The sequence below is a fragment of the Acinonyx jubatus genome, chromosome B4, assembly GCF_027475565.1.
Source record: "Acinonyx jubatus isolate Ajub_Pintada_27869175 chromosome B4, VMU_Ajub_asm_v1.0, whole genome shotgun sequence".
In the NCBI taxonomy this organism is placed as follows: domain Eukaryota; kingdom Metazoa; phylum Chordata; class Mammalia; order Carnivora; family Felidae; genus Acinonyx; species Acinonyx jubatus.
Window position 1 is genome coordinate 65,069,816 of NC_069387.1, and position 26,586 is coordinate 65,096,401.

The following is a 26,586-nucleotide window of genomic DNA, read 5'->3' on the forward strand; positions in this document are numbered from 1 at the left end:
TAATAAATTAAGTGGTCAACAATAGATTACAATATATTATGTAGATTATGATATGATGAATCTAATATATAGTCATTAAAAACTGATACTCTTCATAAAAAGAACTGCAGAAAATTCTAAATAATCTTGAGAAGCTGAATATCACAACATTCCATAATTAATGTCTTCATTTTACACATGTCTGTGAATATGTAGAGAAGAACATATAAAAATCCTGAAAAGAAGTAAATATTAACAGTGGTTAACTCTGGGTGATTACATATAATTGGTGGCTTTTTTTCATTCTTTAAACTATTCAGTCTTTTCTGAGTTTTCTGCAGTGGTATCTATTAAAATCAAGAAAAAAATTGCTATCCATTCAGTTTTACCTTATAGAAGGAAAAATATGAAACATCTGCCACATGCATATTTTCATGTTGCAATAACCCCAAGCACAGAAGGAATGCAATTTGGTGTGAGAAATGTCAAGACAAGGTAAAAGGAACAGAATCAAAGAATCATCCATGTTCTTTAAGGGAAATGAGCTTGCCATTAGATTCTTATTCTGGAAATGGCACCTAGAAGGGCAACTTTACACCTGGAGACCTAGACCAGCTTTTCCATACCTTAAATGCTTTGGTATTATGAGGGTTAATTCTCCTAGACCAGATTTAACAAATAACATGAAGCAGTATATTAGTTATCTATTGCTTTGTGGCAAATTACGTCAAAAGTTAGTGGTTTAAAACAGTAATTATTTCTTATCTCAACATCTTTTGGGTGTCAGCAGCAGCTTAATGGATGGTTCTTGTTCACAGTCAGTATGCCAACCTGGACACCTGAGAGCTTAACCAGAGTTGCAGAATCTGCTTCCAAGAAGGCTCATTTAAATGGCTGCCAGCAGGAGGTCAACATGGTCTCTCTGCAGGGCTGCTTGAGTGTTCTTACAACATGGCAGCAAACTTCCTCAGAATGAGCAATCCAAGAAGACAGCAAGAAGGAAGCCCCAATGCCCTTTATAAGCCAGTCTCATAAGATGCACACCATCATTTCTACTTTAATCTATTTGCTAAAAATGCATCCCTAAGTATAGCCTATGCTCAAGGGAAGGGGAGTTAGGCTCCACGTCTGAAAGGGGAGAAGTATTAAAAACTTGTAGATACATTTTAAAACACTAGAGACCTTAATTATATTTAAACACAGTTAATAATAATTTCATGATGCATGTTTATATCCGAACAATCACTGGCCATTTATAACTAAACTTTGTTGAATTTTATATACTAAGCTTTACACTAAAGCATTTACATGTATTATAGATTTTATAACAACCCTAAAAAAAGCAGATAAAGTATTGTCATTATCTCCACATTGCAAATGAAGAAACTAAGGCACTGAGAGCTTAGATAACTGTGCCCCAAAGTTATTTCAACCACTTCAGTTTTGCCATTTCTGAGAGAGGAATTTTTACCCACTTTTTCCTATTAATTTTGTCTTTTCATCAAATTTTTTATTCATTAACTATCATGTCAATTTTTAAAAACATAAAAATAATAAAAGCCCTCTTATAATAATATAGACCTCTTTATAATTTTATATTATACAATTGGTTACATTAATTGATTGAAATTATAATGTAAAAGCTTAATATTTAGCACAAAGCAGTTAATGATTGCTTTTGATGTTAATCTGAGCTGACCTATTTAACCTTCCTTTAAATAAAATTTTACAGTGTTCTTCCTTTAATCAGATATGAAGCTGATTAAAATTAAAACTCATTATTGATTTTTAGCATATAAAAATGTATTCCATATCTGCCTTTAGGGGGAGAAATACAAACCAAGATGGTTCTGAGCAACTTTTTCATTATCCTTTTAACATTTTGACTAAGGGTTTATATTTCTAGAAAATAATATATTTTCTGTATTCCTGTGGAACTGAAATTACAAGGTCACCATTTTTCTCACCATTTTATTTCTTAGTGGAAAGATAATTAGTGGATGTTCTATTCGTCATTATGGAATATTTAAAGCACTGATTTCTGGGGGCACCTGGGTGGCTCAGTCGGTTGAGCGTCTGACTTCGGCTCAGGTCATGATCTCACAGTTCATGGGTTTGAGCCCTGCGTCGGGCTCTGTGCTGACAGCTCAGAGCCTGGAGCCCACTTCGATTTCTGTGTTCTCTCTCTCTGCCTCTCCCCTGCTCATGCTCTTTGTCTCACATAAGTGAATAAACATTAAAAAAAAATTATAAAGCACTGATTTCTGCATTAGTCCTAATTCTGTAATAAATTGCTCTAAGAATTCCTCATACGAGTTGGATGATAAAAATATTTATGATGTAAAATTATACACTTTTTAATATATGCTTGGCATGATATCAGGATTATTTAAAATAATTTACAGCTATTAAAATGAGATTTTCCTTTTAATAACAAAGTTATAATGAGTTACACAAAGATTTTTTTTAAGTCTGTTTAAAACTCCTTTCACAAACCAATTATGTGTTAGTTACTAATTACTAACAAGCAATTAGTTTTTACTTGTTAAAACAAATTAAAATGAGCTCATGTGTGCAACTAGCCCAAAAGCACAGGATATTTTTGAAAATAAGTGCATTCAATTTTGTTGTTTATTAATGAAGGGGGCAGTGGATGCCCTATTTTATATTTCCATTTTAATTAACAACCTTTTCCATTTATAAAATAATGAATGTTAATTTGTAGAACACATAGCACATAAAGAGCAGAATTTGAAACGAGCACTACTCCCACAGTGCAGACTTAAGTGTGGGGAGGGACGTTGGGCCCTTCTCCATTTTCCCCTCCATTGGTTCCCTGAAAGATTGTACTGAATATTTAGATTCAGTCCTAAAAGAGAAGACTATATATAGTCTCTGCTGCTGCCTAGAACCTATAATACTTTTCAGCAGGCCTAACAAGCTGACAAAATGTTGAACAGAAGCTCTAAGGAGTTGTTACTTTACTCTTTGAAATGTATCTGCTGCTGCCCAGAGATTGCTTACTGTGGGGAAAAGTCTCCCTTTTATTCAATAAATAAACATCTGTTGAGCTTCTATTTTATGCATACAGTGTTAACACCCTTGCTTGTTAAACTGTTAGCATCTAAAATTTTTTTTAAATGTTTATTTTTATTTTTGAGAGAGAAAGACAGTGAGAGCCAGGGAGGGGCAGAGAGACAGAGAGAGGGAAACAGAATCTGAAACAGGCTCCAGGCTCTGAGCTGTTAGCACACAGCCCAATGCAGGGCTCAAATTCACGAACCATGAGCTCATGACCTGAGCTGAAAGTCGGATGCTTAACCAACTGAGCCACCCAGCCGCCTCAAATTGTTAGCATCTAGATGGATGAGAACACACACACATGTTAAATTGTGCAGATATCTATAAATGACAAGATAAGTGAAAAGTAGGCCAGCACTTTTCGAGATCTAGTATGAAAAATCACTTGGACAGGTGTACCATTTCTCTATTGATCATTGCAGGAGACTTTCCTTTAAGGGTCACTGGCCTCATGCCCATTACAAATACTTCCTCTAAAGTTCCACACTATTATGCTATTATATTTTCGGTTATAACACCTTAAGGAGTCATCAAAATCACAATGGGAGGAGAGCAATGACTCCTTTTCACAACGTTTGTGCTAACGTGGTGGTACATTCCCTGTTCTTTTTCCACAATGGAATACATGAATATATTCTTATTCATATTTCAAATAAAAAGCTGGGGTTTATCTGAGACCCTTTGGATTAACAGCAAAGAAAACATAAAAAAATAAGTTTTTATGTTCAACTTTCAACATTTGTGTTAGCCCTAAACTCACCAATGAGGGATTAATTTTTAAGAAGGCCTCCCTTGCTAACTGAAAGATTACTTGAACTCAGTGTGATAAATAGATTAATGTTTATGAATATACATCACAAATTCTTACCATGAAAATATGAGGGTTTGTTAGGATTACAGAGTATATTAGTTGTTAGATTGATATGGGACAGTTTTTCTATTTGCCATTTCAGCACCTAGAGACAGTTAAGGATGAAGTTAACAGAATAGTTTAGCAAAAAATCAAATCAAATACTAACTCTTTGAAGACCTACTTAAGTCTTACCTGTCTTATTTACCCAAGAAAACAAAAGTGCTTTGAAAAAATTAATCAGTTAGTAATGTTAAAGTTCATGTGCTATCATCAGTGTTGTTTTCATCTTCAATTTGGGGGACTATTTTTCATAACTTTAAAGGGGTATGATCTCTATCCTATAAGTATTTGAGTTGGGTTCACGAACTTTTAAGATGCAAATAATAAAAAAAATCCTTCCATGGCAATAGATATTTGCATTGGTTTTGTTGTGAGGAAAGAATTTGGAAGTAGGAAAAGCAGAAAAAGAGAGGTTTAGAGAGAGAGATAAAAGGAAAAAAAAAACATACACAAGGGTGAGAAGAAATGTATGGAAGGAAAAATTAATAAGCCCCATTTAGTTTAACATAATTATTCTCTTTCTTAAGCTTTAAAATAGCTCATGACCTTTTTCCTGAAGCACTTAAGACTTAGCATCACATGAGTGATTTTCATGGTTTTATAAGTTTCTGGGAGATTTTAATTCTCTAAGACACAACAAAATCCCAATAGATATTTATTTTTATATGACAGTGGGAATGTGGCATGTGGGCTAATTCATGGAAGAAAGAATTAAAGCCTCCAGCAACCTTTCCTGAAATTGTGTGGGCAATGGAATAGATAAGCAAGGATAAGTATAGAAATAAAAATGTAAAAATACTGCTCTTAAAAGATATTTAAGGAAGTTTAAATCTAATCATACAAAAGCTTCGGGAAGTGTGTGTGTGCATATGTATGTATCATAATCATACTATATCATGGTGTTAAAAAGCACAGATCTGAGAGGTGGGATTCATATAGGCACTGTTATAAAATTTGCTTTAGTAGTAAAGAGCATGTATTCTAAAATAAGACTGATCTGGGTTCAAGTCCTGTCTTCTGGAATCCTGGTTAATTCCTGTGACCCTAAGCTGAATTACACAACACATGGGACACTCTTTAACTGTATTCAATATGACTGACACTTCCTAGAGTGATGCAATGTGACAGTCATGATATACCTACCACACAGGAATTTTATGAAGACCATATAAGAAAATGATTGTAAATATTTGGCTTGACACCCAGTAATTACTCAAAAAATGGTAGTATTATTATTATTTTGCTTGCAGAACTTCTAAAAAATCTCTGATTATGCATTGCTTCTGTAACATGAATAAAAACAGCAAAGACTTACAAAGATAATGGGGATGCAAGGATTTACTCCTGAAATGTATAGAGGGTAGGGAGGCACTTCTAAACAGAAAAAGCCAAAGTTTTTCCAAAATGACAGGCAAACATTCCTATATTGATTTTCCCATTATTTGATCAGAAAGTACAGGGAGAATAAGGCTGACTGGGTGTATAAGCATTATCTTTGTGGAGTTTATTTGGAAAACAGAGTGCATTATCTTCAATTATCAACATTGCTTATCTTCAATCACAAAATATGGACTAGATCTATGTAAACATTAACTAGATAAATATTTATTTCAGTCATATCTATTCCATTCTATTGAAATCATAATTATAGCCACAATTATTGCTTCACATTAAAAGAAATTAATTTTAGTCATAACTAATCCTTTAAATTTGAATATGGTAGATTAAGATAGTCACACATTCTTTGAGACAGCCTCCCATTGAGAGGTGAAGGTTACTTTGAAACTTGGCTGGCCTTAGTGATTTGCTTGACTAAGAGAATTTAGCAAAAACAACTTTCTGGGATTTCTAATGCTATGGTATAGAGAGCCCTGCAGTTTCTGCCTCAGCCTTTTAGAATACTCATTCTGGGGAAGCTGGCTGCCATGTAAGAAATCTGACTACCAAGAGATGGCCATACTGTGCTGAGGTCCATGATAACCACATGGGCAGGTCATATGTTGAAAAAGGGAGAGATGTCCAGGCAACTTAGCTATTTCAGTCATCCTGAGTATCAGATATGAGCAAAGAAGCCATCTTAGGGGACATGCTGGCCCCAGAACACATGATATAGAGAAGAACTGAGCAATCCAACCAGCAGCCAGAATGAAGCCCAGACATATGGTTCTAGTCAACAATTCCAGCCACCTCTAGCCAATCAAGGCATCCTACTTAAGACCCCAGACATCTTGAAGAAATATATCATCTCCTATTGTACTCTGCTTAAATTCCTGACTCCAAAATTATGAGTATATGAAATGGTGTTGGTTTATGCCTCTAACTTTTAAGGAGTTCGTCATATAGCAATAGACAACCAGATTAGACCCTCTGAAACCAGATGGACTATAGATATATTTATTACTAATCTATTTCACTGTCTTTTTCTTCCATTATATCACACTTCTAAATCAATCATTTTGCAAAATTGAGCTGAGTCTATAGTCAAAAGAGTTGCTACGTGACTGACTAAAGCATAAGTAGTGAACCAACATTAAAAGATATTATTTTTTTCAAAAGATCAAATCCTTGTGATGTACTCTTACCAAAGCAAATTCATGAGATATCCTTCCATCTGGAGGCAGTTTTGCACCAAAACCTAGAGCTGGGAACATTTTATCACTGTCATAATCTTGAACGATTTCTCCCACTGCTTTCAGGGCCATTCCATAGGCATTCAGTTGGTAAGGATTCATGTAATGGAGAGAAGTGGGCTGGGCAGGGTTGCCTGATGACAGAAAAAATATTTCAAACATAACTGATTAGAGTAAAGATGTCATTTTCTTGACAACATTTTCTTGATGTCTATTTCAGAATGAAATACTTAAAATTATGTTTTCTGCCTACAACCATACTATGTCAAATAGTTTCTTTTTGGATGGATATTAACATAGAAATAGTTATTACATTATACAGACATGTAGAAAGTTTTCCAAAGATATGCCAAAGCATATGCAGATTTTGTCAGAAATTATTCCTCACTGTCAATGCCACAGGCTATTTTTGAATCTCATTTACAGAAGAAGTATTTAAATACTTTTGTTAAACTGATTTTATTGTCATCTTTATTTTTAAAAAATCATGTGCCTTTGCCTTGAATCCTTATACCTATAATTAAAGGACTCAACTGATTTAATGGGCTTCAATAATTACAAAGCTTCCTAAAGTTCTGTTATAAACATAAATTGAATATTTGAGAAACATCCCAATTTAATCACTTAAAGAAAAGAAAGCATAGCGATCTTCAAATTCAAGCTAATTAAATATCTGTATTTGAAAAATTATTCAGTTTCTAACTATACATTAAACTGAGAGTCAGAAGACTCAAAGTCCAGTCTCAGAATTTTCAAGACAACACCTATAAAATGTCTGCAATAAATCCTACCACAGTTATACTGAAGGACAAAATGAGATTATGTGTGAAGTGATTAAAAATACCAAAGCGCCATAGAAATGTAAGGCTTCACTGCTACTGTTATTACTGTCTGGGTCATCCACAAGGTTCTGAAATTTCAATATACTTATACTCTATAGGGTGTTGGATTTGAATACAGATGAATTTGAGTCAGAAAGAAATATACGTGCTACCACTCAAATACATTGATATTCACATTGAGTTGTCCTAATTACCAGCATAAAGGCCGCTTGAAAGTCCACTTAGTTTCTTAAGTGGAAATGGAAAGTTAAATGGGACTTGTAATAGCACATAAAGCTCAATTCTATATTAAAACATTGCCTGAAGAAGGAAAACCTCAGGGCACAGTTCTTTTCTGATAAGAAAAAAATAATAATAATAATCAGCACTTGTGATCCAAAGAGAAACAATTAAAAAGAGATATCCCCTTGGTTTATAATACATATAATTGTACACAGAACATTTTTGGTCTAAAAATAATGCATTACATAAATGCAATTGTATTTCCAAAGGATTACCCGCATTCAAGGGCTGGTCCCACATGACAAAATTTCTGAAAAAGTATCTTCTGACCAAATAGACTTAACATTCATTCCTCTGGATTTGACTAAACTTTGGAAAGAGTTCTTCATAAATATAGACCCCTGACCTTCCTTTTCTTAGAGCATTTGCTTTACAAAACTTGCAATTATAAATTCTTTCTCTGCACCTTTGAGATGTAAATCTTCTACTACCCAGGGATGTCTTTCTCTAGGACCTGGAGACATCCCTTTGAAATGTAATCATGGAGAAAGAGAGCACTCCTATCTCCTAGTCTGTTTGGGAAGGTAGGAGCCTAGCTTCCATAAGTGCTGACTAGCAAACAGACCAATGACCCCTGTAAGGTCCCTCAGTACTTTTCCATTAGATCACAGAAGCACTTAAAATCCCTCCCACCTTTTGTTTTAGAGGAGTTGAGTTCAATTTTTTCCCTATATCCCAGTAGACTCGACCTCCAGTAGACTTTCCTCTATGTCAATAGTCTTGAATAATGTCTTCCTTGCCCGTTTAAATTGTCTGGTGCAATTTTTCATTGACACTTTATTCTAAAATTAGAATTTTGCACTTGGTCAAAAGCCCACTGGAGCCACAGGGAAGCAATATCATTACTTGACTAAGTGGTTATCTAACACAACTCTCAAATATAAGAAGAGTTGTTACCTATTGGCTGTAATAAGGCGACTAATTCTATCTCATTAAGAAAATCATAACTTAAAATTAAAATGCAAATACCACTCATACCCTAGCATGTCTAAACATCTTCGCCTATCATGCAGAGCAGGGCTGGATCCCACTCATGTAAGGACGTCACTTCTTTCCGGCATCTGTGTCAGACCAGTCTCTTCACTGTATCACTAATGATATCTCCCTTCCTATCTCTGCCTCTCAATTGCCACCTTGTCCTGAAATTCACTTCATTCTCTGCAGCTTATGTTTTATTTGCACCAGACAACCTTCCTTGTTTATTCCAACACTTACAGTCTTTTCTCTCCTACTCAAATGACTCTTGTGTTCTGCACCACACAATCTGGCAATTAAAAATTTGCCAAATTGTCCATTCTTTGAATCTGGGACGTTTGTATTATCTCTGTATCTGCAACAATGCATATAAAAATGAACTTGTGGTAGGTTGATAACATTGGGGCCCGAGTTACATGAATAATAATTATGATAGCAGGGAATTTAACATGTATTGAACACCTTACTTCAAGGTAAGTCCTTCAACAAACCTATAACATGGGTACTATTTTATTGTACCCATTTTTCAGATTAAATAACTTACCCCTACTGGCATAGTAAAAATTGATAAAATTCAAATGTAAATCTAGGCAGTCAGATTCCATAATGTTTATTCATAGCTAGAACTCTATACTTAAGGATTTTGTAATACTTTAAACACTGGATATAATGAAACTTATATTTGATTTTGTTTTAGAGTTACATTATACATTTATAAAAAAATCACACTTGAATACATTCTTGTTAAGGAAGTTTTATTGATATATAATTCACATAATTTACAGTTCAGCCATTTGAAATGTACAATTCAATGATTTTTAATATATTCACAGATAATTACAACCATCACTCTGATTTTAGAACATTTTTATTACCTCAAAAAGAAACACTGTACCTATTCACTATCGCTCCCTTATCATTCCATCCAGCCCTGCTCTAAACAATGATTAATCTACTTTCTGTTTCTATTAATTTGCTTATTCTGGACATTATATATAAATAGATTAATATGTAGTGTTTTGTGACTAGCTTCTTTCACTTAGCATGATGATTTCAAGGTTCACTTATGTCCTACTATGTATCAGCACTTCATATTTCATTCCTGTTTATTCCTGAATAGTATTCTCCTATATGAATATATCACATTTTGAAAACCATTTATATTTGGACTGTTTCCACATTATGGCTATTATGCTGCTATAATCTTTTGTGTACAAGGTTTTGTGTGGACATATGTTTTCATCTTTCTTGTGTATTCATCTAGGGGTGAAATTTCTGGGTCGTATGGTTACTGTATGTTTAACAACTTGAAAAACTGCCAATGTATTTTCCAAGGTGGCTGCACCATTTTACATTCTCACACACAGTGCATGAGGCTTCCAATTTCTCCACATCCTCATCAACACTCATTATGCCTGGATTATAGCCATTCTAGTGGGTGTGAAATATTATCTCATTATAGTTTTGATTTGCATTTCCTGATGCCTAAGTTTACTCAGTATCCTTTCATGTGCTTAACGATCATGGGTACATCTTTTATGGAGAAAGGTCATTCAGATCCTTTGCCCATTTTTAAGTTGGGTTATTTGTCTTTTTATTGAATTATAAGAGTTCTTTATATGTTCTAGATACAAATCCCCTATGAGATGTATGATTTGCTAATATTTGCTCACATTCTGGGGTTTGTCTTTTCACTTAGTTAATAGTATCCTATGAAGAATAAAAGAGTTTTTATTCTGATGGAGTTCAACTTAATTTTTTTTCTTTTGTTACTTGTGTTTTAATGTCATTTAAGAATCAGCTGTCAAATCCAAGATCATGAAGGTGTATCCCTATGTTTCCTTCCAATAGTTTATACTTTTAGCCTTTACATTTAAGTCTTTGATCTAGTTTGTGTTAATTTTGTTTTTGATATGAGAAAAAGGTCGAACTTCAATCATTTGCATGTCGCTATCCTGTTGTCCCAGCACTGTTTGTTAAAAAGACCATTTATTCTTTCCCCTATTGAATTGTCTTGACACCTTTCTCAAATCAGTTAACCTTAGTCTCATGGGTTTATCCCTGGAATCGCCATTCAACTTCATGGAACTATATATCTATCTTTATACCAGCATCATGCTGTCTTGATTACTGTTGCTTTGCAGTAAGTTTCAAAAACGGGAAGTATGAACATTCCTACTCTGTTCTCTCTTTTCATGTCTGCTTTGACTCTTCTGTGTCCCTTGAACTTCGATATGAATTTTTGAATCATCCATTTATTCAAAAAAGGCCTTTCAGGTTTTGACTGAGATTGCATTGTATCTGTTGATTGCTTTGGGAAATGTCCTCTTAACAGTTGAGTTTTCCAATCCATGAAAACTGTATATTTTTCTATTTATTGAGATCTTTAATTTATTTCAATAATTTTTTTCAGAGTATAGTTTCTAGAGTATAAACTTTGCACTCACTTTGTTAAATTTTTCCTAAGTATTGCATTACTTTTGATACTACTGTCAATAGAATTTTCATAATTTCATTTTCAGACTCTTCATTGGAAATACAGAGAAAAAGACCAGGTTTTTATATATTGATCTTTTATTTTTCCATCTTGCTAAGTTCATTTCTTAGTTCTAATAGATTTTTAGTGAATTGATTCCTTAGGGTTTTTGTACACAAGTCTATGTCATCTGCAAATAGAAATAGTTTTACTTCTTCCTTTCCAACCTGGATTTTTTTTTTATTTCATCTTGCCTGATGGCCATGACTACAACTTCCAGTAGAATGCTGAACAGAAGTGGCAGAAGCAGTCATCCTTGCCCTATTCCTCATTTTAGGGGAAAGCATTAAGCTATGCTAGGTACGGGTTTTTCATATTTTCCCTTCATAAGGTTAGTAAGTCAATTTCAATTCCTAGTTTGTTAAGTGTTTTTATCATGAAAATATGTTGGACCTTGCCAAATGCTCTTTTCTGCACCAATTGAGAGAATGATGTGATTTTTACATTTTCTTCTATTGACATGTTATGTTATTTGCTTTTTGAATCCTAAGCCAACCTTGTATTCCTGAGATAAATTTTACTTTCTTAGGATATATAGTTTTCTTAATATGTTGGTGGATTCAGTTTGCTAGTGTTTTGTTGAGTTTTGTTTAGTTTTTCTTTTCTTTTCTTTGTCTAGTTTTGATATCAAGGTAATACTAACCTCATAGAATCAGTTGGGAAGTATTCTCTCCTTTTCTATTGTTCGTAAGAGTTTGTGAAGAATTGATGGCAACTCTTCTTTAAATATTTGGTAGAATTCACCAGTGAAGCTTATATGGACATGGACCCTGATAAACTGTGAGGGTATTTTTTTATTCCAAATTCCATCTCTTATTATAGGTCTATTCAGATTGTCTATGTCTTTTTAAGTCAGTTTCAGTAGCTTGTGTCTTCCTATTCAATAGATTCTTGCTCTTCTAGTTGTGCTAATGTTCATTAGTGAATAAAAGTAGTGTTTTAAATCATTTAGACTTTGTTTTATTCTATGTCTCATGTTTTACTAAATAAAATACATGAATAAAAATAATTAACTTGAAATCATAGTGTTGAAGAATAAACTTAATATTTAATCAAAGGTGAGTTCAATTAGATTTTGGTCTCCTCTCTATTCTTAATTCTAGTACTAAAAAGCCAAGATGTATTTAGTAAAATGATTTTATGAATATGAGTTTCCTCATTTATATAAGAGGATGATTGGAGTAAGTGATCTCTAAGGTTCTTTCTTACCTGAAAATTCTACTATTTTGTGAAATGTGAGTCACTGAGAGAAATGTGAGGTAAAGGGAATATAATGTGAGAGCCATAAGCACAATAAGTAATTTAGGGGGAAAAACTAGATAAATATAAATTGATGGCAAATTCTGGTAAAAGTTAAATAATGAGATTTAAGTTATTAGGATACATAATCACTCATTTCAAATGATTGTTCTGTTTCAGAAAAAGTTACTTCAAAATAAGATTTAAAAAGCTGACTCTCTTTTCTTTTTGAAATGTTTGATAGGCAAATTATGAATATCTATAATGGGGTATTACATGACACTCCCTCTAAATTAAATGTAAATATGTTAACATGAGTAATTTTTAAAAATAAATACTCAAGTAAAAACAAAGAGAGTTGCATAAAGTACAGGTACTTAAGGATACTTAAGGATGAGGATAATTCAACACACTTCAACAGTATAGTTATGTATCAAGATGAGGGAAGGAGTGGGACAGAGCACACCATGGGCTTAACTAGATCTGAATTTTTTTTTAAAAAATATGTGAAATAAAAATTATAATACTTCAATATTTAATAAATTTGAATGGGACTATTAGGCTTTTTTTTTTGCATTCCCTTTAGTCATTTGTATACCTGAACTATTTCATAATAGTAAAAAGAAAGGAAAAATTACCTGAATTTTATATGAAACAACAGTTCAGAAGGATATAAATATAGGAATCAAATATCTAAACTCATGAAAATAACTATCTTTCAATTAATTGCTAATATTTTTTACTAGTGGATAGTCAGAATACTCACCATTTGATGCTGTAAAATCAATAGCCACTGTGAAATTGATTTGCGTTCTAGAATATAAGTAAACAAGAATCATTAATAATGAAATAATCTCATAAAAAAGAGTTTGACTTCCATTTGTGTTATTTTTTTTTTTAGCATCATTAAGTTTCTTAAAATACAGTATATACCGGATAGCATCAAGATAGGCAGTTTTAAAAGGTAAAAGCATAGCAAAACACCTTTACAATCATACAACTGTAAAATATGAAAACGAGTGTCAGGAATAAAAATAGCTCCTATTTGAAAACACAATAACTAAGTGAGGGTTGTATAATAAAGAAGTCAAACTGCAAATAACGATTTTCCAGTCTCCAATGCCAGCATTTACTATCAATTTGCTTTTAAAAACATCTTGCAATCATTGTTGAATTATTATGCCCTTAAAAGTGTGGCACAGCTGAAATCATCTCTAATAATATCATTCCTAAACCAATTCTTTCCACAATCTGAACACACAGGACTTTCTTCTGCTTTCTTCATAAATGAAGCATTTCAGATCCTGATCAGTATTCCTCTGTGTGTGAACTTATAGACACAGATAAATATTTATATAGATGATATTGGTTATATATAGTTTAAATTTTCAGCACAGTTCCCCAAAATTATTTTACTGGGTTAGTTCTGTTTTCTTTCCTTTTTTTTCTGATAGAAACCTAAAAAGTAGCATTTTCATAAAAAAATTCACTCTTTTGAATACACATCTCTGACTCTTTCTGTATGTAATTCTACCCCTTTCTTAACAAACAAGGGGAAAAAAACCCACAAATAAGCAACAATGAGATGATTGCTTGGATAACACACAATCACACCTAATTTAAAAAATAATTTAATATAAAAAGTAAGCCATTTGAAAACATGAGTGCTATAAATCACCTTATTTTTAGAGACAAATTACTTTTGCCATATTGCAAACTCATTAAATACTTCAAAGTTTGGAACTGCTATTTAAATGGTGCTGATGATGACAAATATAATGATGACGATGGTGATGAGGTTGATGATGATGATGGGTACTACAGCATAGGGTCCCTTGTGGTTCTCTGAGTATAAATTATAGTAATATTTCCTTCTTTTTCTACAAATTCAGCTTCCAAATCCCTAGACTATTCAGGTACTGAAACACATTCCACATTTTTTTTTCCTAAGGAATGAACAACCTTTTGTGCTTTGCATTTAATAAAAACTAATATAGATTCTCTTTATAGCTATAAGCAATTTTTTTCAGTAGAAATTAGGTTTATAGGCTAAGAATATAGGCTAATTTGGAGCATGACACTAACCCGTATGAACCGAAAGGAGTTAAAAACTTTTAGAAAAAGAGTATTTTTGAGACATCTGGGAGAACATTTTGAGATAATAAATCCCTTTGAGGAACTGAAAAGAACAGTCACCATCAGCACATTGCTTCATCATTCTGGTGCAAGGAAGAGAAGTGACTGTAATACAGGGTAGTATGGTGTTAATAGAGGGTAGTATGGTGTATTAGAAAGGTGCAGCTTTTGCATCTGAAAGAACAGGGTTTCAATTCCAGCAACCCAGTTGCTGACATTAGTCATGTTTCAAAACCCTCAGAGGTCAGGTGCCTGGCACGCAATAATAGCAAGAACTAACAGAAAAACTAAATGAAATATTATATCTCTATATATTTATATGTGTGTATACATATATAATGTGGATTACAGATACACATTATATACTATAAGCATATAAAATGTGCTTTTACATAGCTTATATCAACTAATTTCATAATATTTTTTAAAAGACACCATTATTCTCCTTTTATAGACAAGGATTCTATGCTCACAAACTTCATAATTTTTGACACAAGTAATAAATGCCAGTATTGAAATCTGAATTCACATCTAACTTCAAAGACCACATTCATAAACTCTATACATACTACTCTGTTTCTACAATTAGATATTTATAAACTGCTTGACTATAATAACACAATAAAAGATAGTGATTATTATGTTACAAACAAAAATGATCCTGTACAAGTATCCTTATGATAAGAATGCCAGGGCACATTCTTGTGCTTCGGCAAATTAGCTCATCTACCAAGTATGTTGTTAAATATATAAATCACAAAATTATCAGTATAAATATCTTTTTATGTTATTTTTTTCAAATGACACCTCTTTAAAAATGAAAAATAACTCTGAGTTTCAAGAACATATATTTTAGCACATTATAAAGGGCAGTTTAGGAGTTGAGTCTTTGGTTCAATCTCCCTTAGGTTGTAGGAACAGACACCTTGTCTTGATTCAACTGTCTCTTATAACACTGTCTGCACAATGCTTTGCCAATATTGGAACCTCACTGTATTTATTGGGTGATTGAATGCATTCATTTTATGCTTGCTTCTAATCTGTTCTCCAGGAGAGCCCAGGATGTGTAGCATAACCTCCAACTTCTTAGAAGCATTAGTTGCAGATTTAAAAAAATTCAGTAATCAGAGATACAATGGTCCTTTCAAAGCCAAAACTGTGCCTAGCAAAACTATAAGGAAAAGGCATGACTATTAAAGAACTATACTGTATATAAGAATAAAAAAAGAGTAGATGTTTATTATTAAACTACCTGACTGAAACCTCTAGCTAACAAAACCTCTAGCTAGCTAAATAAACTAAATTCCAAAAGCAAGCCAGTTAGGTAGCCCCAAAATAATGAGGTATTAAAAAAAAGAAGAGAAAACTTTAAAAAAAAAGAAAGGAAGGAAGGAAAGAAAGAAAAGAAGGAAGGAAAAAAGAAAGAGAGAAGGAGCTTCTTATCATACCATTTGGGTTTATTCATTTAAAAAACTACAATTCAACATTCATAGAGCATCTTCTGATTGCCAAGCACTATGTTAAGAAAACAGGAGCAAACCAAAAACTATCCTTGAATTCCTAGAGTTTATTTACTATTGTAGCTTTTACGATTAAAAAAATGACAAAAATAGCACAGCAGTTTATCATAGAATTCATAATCAACAGCATAACCTAAAACTCAACTGTGCATTTACTGTGGATAACAGCTTATTTATTTCCAGGATTCCCAAGTTTCCATTCATATTATAATGTATATTTGCTATACCAAGTGTTATATTCTATGTATTTTGAAAATATTAATTTATAAAATTTTAAAGGAAGTTGCTAGCAGTACTATAACTTTAAGCTAGAAGACAGATTTCTTGAGGACTTTGATAAATGAATTGTGTCATAAAAGTAAACCAAACAAAACATCTGCACCAGTAATCCTGTTATCCTTTTTCATTCTTTAGTATTGCATGAAGCCTAATGTTGGGAAAAAAAAAATCAATCAGCGTCAAAGTAAAACATCCGAAGTCGCACAAGATGACTCCTGGCAGAATATTCATAAAATGATCACATACAAATCCTTGAAACATTCTGCTTAGGAAGCGTTACTTCAGCTGTCATTTTGCATTTTAGAAGCAGACAAGAAGGAACAGAATTTCAAGAAACCTGGATAGGAGTATTATATTATAGAGTATAAATAAAGGCATGCCTGCCAAATTTCATGAGTTAGTAGTAACATCTCATAAGACTTCTCAATGCATATGTCCTAGTACTGCTAAAATATATACTTGGAAAATGTCCTTATTTTACTCTGCCACCTTTCCAAAAGCTGTAAATGACAAATCAGATGTCAAGACAGAAGATTTAACCAGCACAGCAAAGATCCATAGAAAACAAGCATATATATGTATGTCAAAGAAAACGACACATATGCATGCATCTGTGTGCATGTGCATGCACACACACACACAGTAATACTATCTTGGACAACTTTTCTACAACTGTCATTATGAATTTGTCATTGAGAACCAACAACTGTGATGGGGGTGTGCAGAAGGACCGTTTTATTTTCTTCCCAATTTCAAATTCTGTTCAGCTACACAAACTGAACATTATCAATATGAAAGATGAACTGTTGCCATCCTCCATTTTAAAGTTAATCTTGACAAATGCAGGTTCTGATTCACCTGCTGTTGGAATTTAGAATGCTTAAATGAAATTGAGATGCCCACTTAGCTCTAATATTCCTCTTATTCTCGCCACGCTGGCACCAAGACCATGCTTCTGCCTTGATAAACCGACATGTACTCTCTTTCTCTCTTGGGTTCTAGAATCTAGCCTGAATCTCTGGTTCACTTGCCTCAGGCACCACTATCATCCAGCCCAACCCTTCTTACCACTAGCTCACCATGGCCTAAACCCTTTCCTTCAACAGCTTTTCCCTTTTTCTTAAAAGTAGTTCAACTACCTAACAATTACAACAACAAAAACATTACCTGATTCTAAATTTTGCTGCATCTTCAAAATCCCTGCTTACCGTGCCCATAAACAAGTCAAAGGATTAATTGCCCTCAGCAAGTGAGATCTAGAATGATGGCAAGCTTTGAGATACACAAATGTAAATTCAAATATAAACACTTTCACCTACTTGCAATGTGATCTTGCAAAAGCTATTTAACCTCCCTGCAGCTCATTTATACTAAATTAAGGATAATAAAACCTTCCTTGGATTGTTGTTTTGAGGACAAGCACCTGTCCTTTAGCAGGCACTCAATAAGTAGTTGATGCTTATTATCACAATTATATATATTTTTTTAATTTTAAATTATATTTATTTATTTTGGAAAGAGAGAGAGAGAGCACAAGTGGGGTAGGGGCAGAGAGACAGAGAGAGAGAGAGGATCCCAAGCAGGCTTCACACTGTCAGTGCAGAGCCTGACATGGGGCTCGAATCCACAAACCGTGAGATCATGACCTGAGATCAAGAGTTGGACACTTAACCAACTGAGCCACCCAGGTGCCCCTTATCATCATTATTGATGCTAGCTTTTTCGGATCTGAGTTAGCATACTTCTTTGAAAACTGGAGCTCGCAGTGCTTATCAAATTTCTGGACCTACCAGAGATTCAGGTTATTTCTCAGAACCTGACTCTCCCATGTCAGATTTTCTTTCCTTTATACCGGCTACAAAGGTCCCAACCTGCCCAACTCCAAACTGCAGCACAGTAGAAATGTGCTACCTGGGGGGCGCCTGGGGGGGCTCAGTTGGTTAAGATTCTGACTTCAGCTCAGGTCATGATCTCACAGTTCATGAGTTCAAGCCCTGCATCGGGCTCTGTGCTGTCAGTGCAGACTGCACCTCTGATCCTCTGTCCCCTACTCTCTCAGCAACCCCCCCCCACACACACACACTCTCTCTCTCAAAAATAAATGATTTTTTTAAAATGGTGTTATCTGGGTACCTCCCAGATGGGTAGCAACAAAATCCCTTGGCATAAAGTAACTGTAAGCTATGACTCGTGCCTTATTTTCTTTTCTATCCTTCCAAACAGTCTGGATTTCTGATGGATCAGTAAAATGTCAAAAGTAAGAATGAAAAGCAATGGGACAAACAATGTGGTTCTTCAACTATTTACACTAATATTCTTGATCCTTACTAAATCCAATTTTCATCAATTACCAAACTTTTGTGCTTTCTCTAGACTTTGAAGATTGAGTTCAGTATTTTTTAACACAATAAGAGGGTTCTGAAGTACAACTTCACAGAGTCTTGCAGTTAAAGAGCTTCTTATCAAGAAAGGTATTACAAGATGGCCAAAGTTTTTTCAAATCGCTAGTTTAGAAAATATCTTACAATTGACCTAATCAAAATAAACAATAAAACATCACCCCAAAGAAACAAACAAACAAAAATGCAAGCACTATCCAACAGCATCCCATTTAATGTGAGGTAGGTGCTGAAGAGGTAACGAACCCTAGTAGAAAGACTATGAACTTTTGATTCATAGATTGAGGAGCTTGAAACCCAGAGTCACAACTAGCTAGCTAGTTGTGAGTCCTCTGCAAGATTACCAAGTCTCTGATCCCCAGCTTTCTCATATGATAAACAGGTAATAGCTACATTGAAGAAGTCCTCTAATAAATATAAAACCCTGAAGTACCTGCTTATAACAATTACTCTACATGCTGGAGGACAAATCTCCTGAAGAATCCATGTCATCGTCTCCTGGTTCATATGAATCCTTTCCTCTGCTGGGTCACAAGAGACAGTTATCTCTTAATATTAACACATATTTCTTTTTCATTACTTCTTCTCATAGTGTTGGTCATTGGTATATCAAGGATAGGGTAATAAACTCCCAACCAGTGTAGACAGTAGGAAGTGCATTGTCCGTAGATGATTTAAAACCAATAATTTAATCTTCTAATACTTGGTCCACATTTTAATATAAGCATAAATCAGCAATTCTAAACAATGTAAATGATAAAATTCTCCTACTCTATCACAACCTGCCCACCAGGTCAACTGCCCACCAGAGAGGAAGGAACTATGTTAGAGAATGTGTGGCTAGAAGTGCATACTCTGATCATAAAATATAACTAAGAAACTGCCTGATACAAAACATTGTCAATGTTTGGGCTAACTTAGTGCTAGTTCTCATGACAAAACATACATGCAGTTTCTTTGGACTATGAAATAAATGCCTCTGAAAAAAATCATTTGAAAAATAACATAAGCTGTTAATGAAACCACACTCTTAAAAGATGTACCTGGACATCTCTAGCCTTTTCAAGCATGCATTTAAACATGTAAAAATCAGAATCATGCATTAACCAAAACAAAGTTTAGGAGTTTTAATATTCATAAAAGTTTATTTTCTAAATCTTAGTTTAGGTTAGTTTAGTTTATAGATGATAATATTCTATGTGAATGTATTTATAGAAGGCAGAATGGCTTTGTTTTTATTAGATTTACCCCCATTCAGCGTTGCAGGGTTTAGCTCTCCACTGATTTGATGAATATAAAACACTTGGGTGCCACAACAAGAAACACTATAAAAAACCTAGACAGGGATATTCAGTTTTCAAATAAGAAATTGGATTAGTTAGGAAAAAAAAAAAACTTACAGTATTTCATGTTCTGGCAAGATGTGCGCCCTGAGGCAACCTACCCAATATAACGCTCCCAATTTTATAAAAGTAAGGCAAACATTTTACAACATCATTGAACTTGCTTCAAGTATTTTTAAGGAAAAGAAATCCTTATGGAACTTGTTGATAAGAGGACTTACTGATATTTAACTCACCCTTAAAATAAGCAGTATCAAAAGCCCACGTTAGCCTTTAAAATTAGCTTATAATGGTAGGTAGCTTTTTCATCCCCTCAAAGACTCCTTACTTTTTTTAAAATAGAATATAAACTTTTTATTTATAATTTCAGACAAATTTTAGAATCAGGATCAAGAGTTTGGGTTGAAATTGGAATGTAGGGAATGTCTTGGCAATTCCTCCAAAGAGAAGTGAACTATAAAAAATTACTTTTATTGACTCTGTAAATTTGAATATATCTTTTTCTCTCCATGTCTCTGATAAGCAGGACAATTACCACCAATGATATAATGAAGACCAAATGAGATAGGACACATTGGAAATTTAAACAAGTTCAAATTATTCAGAAAAATAGTAGCTAGCATTTATTGGGGTTAACTCTCTGCTACTGAATCCACACAGCCGCTGCATGAGATATGCACTATTATTTTTATTCCTATTTCATATAAATGGAAACAGGTTATGCTAATGAGAAACAGATTTAGAATTTGGACCAGGCAGTTAATGCCAGAACCTAAATTCTTGATCACTACTATCCACTGCCTCAGTTATCAGCAACCATATCTTTGCAATTGACCTGACGTTTTGTCAAATATTTACTTATGATTTTAATTCCTTCCCAGAATTATCCCACTTAGTGTTTTACCTATTACCCTCTCTCATGGTCCCTTTCTGCTAAGATCTGAGGGAAAACAAACAGTCCATGGTTTTAATCTTGATCTCGTCTTTCCTTGAAGTCACTACAAACCCAGATATGAGTGAAGTTGAGATAATTTCTGGCAGAGGCAACATAAAAAGCATTTTTTCTTATTCCAGAAACCCTGATTTATCTGTTTTGTTTGGTGATTGTGGTATGCATTGTGGAAAGAAGATAAAGTCTGAGAGACAGAGACACGGGGGTTTATAACATATGTCACTGAATTGTCACACTCTTTGTTTAAAAGTCGTATTTGTTTATAACGTTTCATTATGCTAAGAGATTTGGGGAAAAAAGAGTAGAAAGACAGGTTTAAAATAGCTTTCTCATTAATGTGGATTTATTCAGTGGTTACTTGGTGTTTAGCTCTATTAAAAATATTTTAAAATTGCCAATCTCCTTGAGAAGATAAATCATATAAACAGACAAATTAAAATGACACCCAACAAAACTAGTGAGCACTCCATATAAGTGGTAGGGACTTTTGTAGCTCATGGGAGGTTGGTTGAGAGTTTGGGCTTTCTTCAGAGGAAGAAAAAGACAGTCTGTAGTCCTGCAAGTTTCTAATACATTTAATAGTCTAATAAAGCATGGACTAGGATTCAATGTTGACATGAATTTCATGTGAACATGAATTTTAGACTCAGATGCAGAATTTGTGATCTGTTTTCCTCCTTCATCTGCCAGTCAAAGAGATATGGAAAACTTTATAGATATTTGTTCTTGGTCATGTTACCGGCGGAGTGAAGAGTTTCATGAAGACTTCAGACACATAGAGGACTGAAGGGCAGACAAAACCAAATTAATATTTATGATTCTACCCTGAGATAGTTATAGTGTGATCCATTGGAAATATAGAAATATGTATTTTACAGATCTGTAGAAGTCAATAAACACATTTCACAGATAATAATAGTAATAATGATAAGGCTACCCTAAAGCAGAATCTCAGATTTCAGAGCAGTTGTGACTTTATATGAATCTCACATTGTGCTTATTAGTAGTTATTGGGTATTCATAGTCATAGATTAGAGATTCCTGAATAAATATCTTTAGTTGCTAATTATATCAGACTTTTAATATTTAAAATGATTTCTTAATAAGTAAACAATAAAATAACTACTGGGATAAATGTACAGAGTATAATTTTAAAAAAATGACCTCATATTCAACAATCCAAAAGAGGCAGTTTTTATTACTCTACAGTGAGACCTCCTTTATAGATATTAGTCTTGTACTTAGAAAATAAACCTCTCTATGACCTCAAGTCATAGAATATGTCTCATGCTCCAGGAAAAGCACAGGACTGTTTCACCAAAAACAAGTTCTAAAAATCAGATTTTTATTTCAGAGAATATTTGCATAAATATTGGCTGATTTAGAATGCATCGGTCTCATATGCTCACTGTGTGCCTGAATCCATAAGCCTGACTATCACAGCTAAACAGAATATTTGAGGAACTGAGATTGTGAATGAAAGTATGGCTTCACAAACAATCAGGGTTATATTTTCATGTAAATATCTACACCAATAACAACTAAAGCAATGGAAACGTAGAACACCCAATACTAAAAATTAGGCCTATCATGTTTCTTTGAATGGGAAAATATTAAAGGACTATGAAAATAATTTTGTTTAGTATTTAAATGTGTTCATTCTTAACTCTGCATAATTTCTACTTAGATTCATGAGAAAACAAATAATGTTCTTATAATTTTCTATTGAATTATTTTTTGTGAGCTGACACAAAAAGAGAGACGAAATTTTAAAAGGAAATTCAAGAATTCCTTTCTAAGAGTTTAATCACAAGCTGTTATTCCACATCGGTCACCTGTTTGCCATCTTTTGCTTTTCTCATGCTCCTACACATGCAAGGGAAATATATTACAAAATTAATGCAGAGCACAAAATAAATGCAGGAAAATCTCAACTAACTTTATTTTGGATAGCCCAGAGCCAGCCAGAGTACCAACTGTTACTCATATTGTATATGATGATTTTTTAACTTTTTTGAAGACCTCTAGCTTTACTTGTCAACTAAAGTTCAGCATAATCATAAATTAACAAGAGTTTCTCCTAGATTAGAAAAAATATGATGAATAGGCCCCTGAACTGATACCACCCAAATTAGCAACAATGATGCTAACCCAAGTCAGCCATAAAACAATCCACAAACACCTGTAACAACTATTGCCATGTTCCTGCAAGTTAAAAGTGAGTAATTACTACAGTTCATTATAAAAACAAAGTGGAATTGAACACTTTGTTCCAATCACTTCAGAAATATCATACTTACTTGGAAAGATGGCATAGCAGCTCTTCAAAAAAGCTAACCTTGATAATTCCACAAATCTTCAAATGTACTAATATGACCTCCAAAATACTACTTTGGGTTGCTTGGCTGATTGCAGCCTAAAGTGCCGGCTTATTTCATTGTTCTTCAGTGTAATCACAGGATAAAAGGGAAGAACAGATGGCTAAATTAAGAAGAGTCTTATTAGATGTGTGCTGAAGAGGAGTTCAATCAAAGACTAAGATGTGAATATTGGGGAAGTTCAGCTGAAGACTTGACCACAGTTAAAGGATGTAGCTTTCGGCTACCTTTCTGTCTTCTGTCTTCAGTTGAAAATACTAAATCTTTTAGGTAGAACTGGTGGAAGAAGGAGCAGAGGAAAAGCAAAACAACAACAACAACAAAAAAAAATGGGGGGGAGGGTTGAAACTTGGGTTTCCAAAGACATGAGCTTTTACAAAAGACATCACAAGAGCTAATAAACAGAGGTTTCATGGATAAAAACTGACTCAGCTCAGTCAGCTGAGCATCTGACTCTTGATTTCAGCTCAGGTCACGATCCCAGGGTTGTGGTATCAAGCACCATATTGGGCTTTGCACTGAGCGTGGAGCCTGCTTCAGGTTCTCTCTCTGTCTCTCTCTCTCCCTCTGCCCCCTCCCCCTGCTTGTTCTTTCTCTCTCTCTAAAAAAAAAAAAAAAAAAAAAAAAAAAATTAACAATGACTTATAACATTATCAATTCATCAAAAATAAAAAAGGAGTGGCACTATTTGGTAAGGATATAGTAAACTTTCACATAGAAATGAAAGTGTTCGGAGTGTAAATGATTATTACTGCTACCCTTTCAGCAACACAATTTAGAAATATCTAACAAACTATAACATATACATTCCGTTTCATTGAACAACATTCTTCCTAGGAAACGTCCCTGTAGATATGCTTAGTAATGTACATAAAAAGTTTGCACCAGGATTTTAACATTGCAGCCTTGTTTATAACAAGAAAATAAAACGGATGCAACTGAAGTGTATATCATGAAAATTAAAAAAAAATTTTTTTTTAACGTTTATTTTTGAGACAGAGACAGAGTGCCAGTGGGGAGGGGCAGAGAGAGATGGAGACACAGAGTCCTAAGCAGGCTCCAGGCTCTCAACTGTCAGCACCAAGCCCAGTGCAGGGCTAGACCTCATGGACTGCGAGATCATGACCTGAGTCAAAGTCAGAGGCTTAACCATCTGAGCCAACCAGGCGTCCCAGTCACAGAAAAATTTTAGACTAAATCATGTACATCCATATAATGGAAAACTTAAAATAAAGTAGATTAAGTAAGTACTGACAAGGATATATACATATACACAATATATTTAAATGAACAAAATATACATTATAGAATATTGTGCACACAAATATCTAACTATGATCATCTCTAGAAGGTATGATTACAGAGGATCTAGCTTCATACTAAATTATGTTCATTTTATCTAATTTTCCTTTTTACTACTCACACTTTATGTTTATAATGCAAAACACAAATATTTTTATGCCTAAAATTTGGGAGACATAATACTTCTTTCCCCCAAACCTGAATATAAAATACTAATAAAATAAGAAAAAATAAAAGTATTTCATTTTTGAAAAAAAAATAATGAAGAATATGAAATAAAACCAAGTATTTAACAATTTTAAGACTTTAAGTTGTAAGAAATTCTGACTGATGTTCACAAAAGTCAGTAGCCACTTACCAAAACTATACATAATTGTCAATTATTATAATTTTCCTAATTTAAAATGAATGCAGCTCATTATATTCCATGTTACTATTATTCAGAAATTTTTTGTAGTTATGTGTCTGTTTTTTATATGACTTCCCTTCACTGCAGTGCATTTATCTACTTGGAGTTTGAGTTTCTTAATAGCAAGGGTAGAAAGCCAAAATGTTTCAATGTCTGAACAGGTTGAAAAAAAAATTGACAGAAATTTACCAATAAAAATAAAAATAATGTACTGAATATTTAGATTAGATATTTGTAGCTATACTTCTACCTTGGTTTTCATATTGGTGTTTTCCTCTCAAATTGCTATAATTTGTTATTTTCATACCAACAGAAATTTTTAAGAAAGCTAGGCACATGAAACTTTACCCTTCATTTCTTATAATCAGAACCCATCAGGCATTCTATGAAGTAAGTACTCTGATCAATCCCCATAACTCACAGTTAAATTAAGTTTAAATCTTCATAAATATCTAATAATAAAATTCTTAGATATTCCGCATGCTAAGCGATCACTTTCCATTAGGCTATGTAAATTAAACTGTATTTTTGACTGACATCAATTAGATCATAAATATTACATACATACAGACTAAAAGTTAAGTAAATGAGCTTCTTTTTAATGATTTTTGGAAAAAGAGAAAATTATCAATGAAAATATTACTCATGAAAGAAAGAGGAGAAAGTAGGTGAGCACCAGGGGAAAGAGACCAATGGAAAGATGACTAAAGTTAATTCCCATGAGGCATTTAGCTCTGGCTTGACACATAAGTAGTCAGAAGATGCTAGCTATTATTATATACAAATTACATTGTATAGTAAGTTGATAGGTTAGAGTAAGTCTTCTGTAAGAATATAAACAATAACTTCAGAGAACTGTCAAATAAGTATCATTAAGGCCATGAAAGAGCTGGAAAATCTAGTTGAATGCCATCATTTCACAGATAAACGATAGAACTACAGAGACTCATGTGAACTGTAGGAAACTGAAACTTGGCTATATGAAATTATTTGTCTGCCATTATATGTCATGAGGAGTGTCATGATAAACCACCTCACGGTATCATTAATAAAAATCAGAAATTAAATTCTTTACTCAATTGTCTTAAGAGCAAAGACACATAAAGACAGACTACGATAATTATTTTGTCTATTGATGTGCATTTCATCATCAAAAGAAACACCATATTATTAACAATTCTATATTATACATATTACAAATAATGATAATAGGTAAGTGTGTAATTGCAATATATTTAAAAGATAATACATTTAATATATATACCTACATATGAAGATAACACATTATATGTAAATAACATTTTTATGTTCTGTTTATGTTCTGAATATATTCATATATAAAGTAATATAAGTCCAGTTAGATTGAAATTCAACCTTTATTTTCCCTGGCC

General features: G+C 33.4%; 1 protein-coding gene across 4 annotated transcripts in view; it reads right to left on the minus strand.

The window, feature by feature from the left end:
• Nucleotides 1–26,586, minus strand: part of CPNE8 (copine 8) — a 285,057-nt gene that overhangs the window by 95,575 nt on the left and 162,896 nt on the right. For all 4 annotated transcript variants that reach the window (XM_053226117.1, XM_027035891.2, XM_053226118.1 and 1 more), the window contains 2 exons: nucleotides 13,244–13,290; nucleotides 6,556–6,737 (listed from right to left, as the gene is read on the minus strand). In XM_053226117.1, the coding sequence (XP_053082092.1) occupies nucleotides 6,556–6,737; nucleotides 13,244–13,290 (229 nt within the window). The remainder of the gene's footprint in view (nucleotides 1–6,555; nucleotides 6,738–13,243; nucleotides 13,291–26,586) is intronic.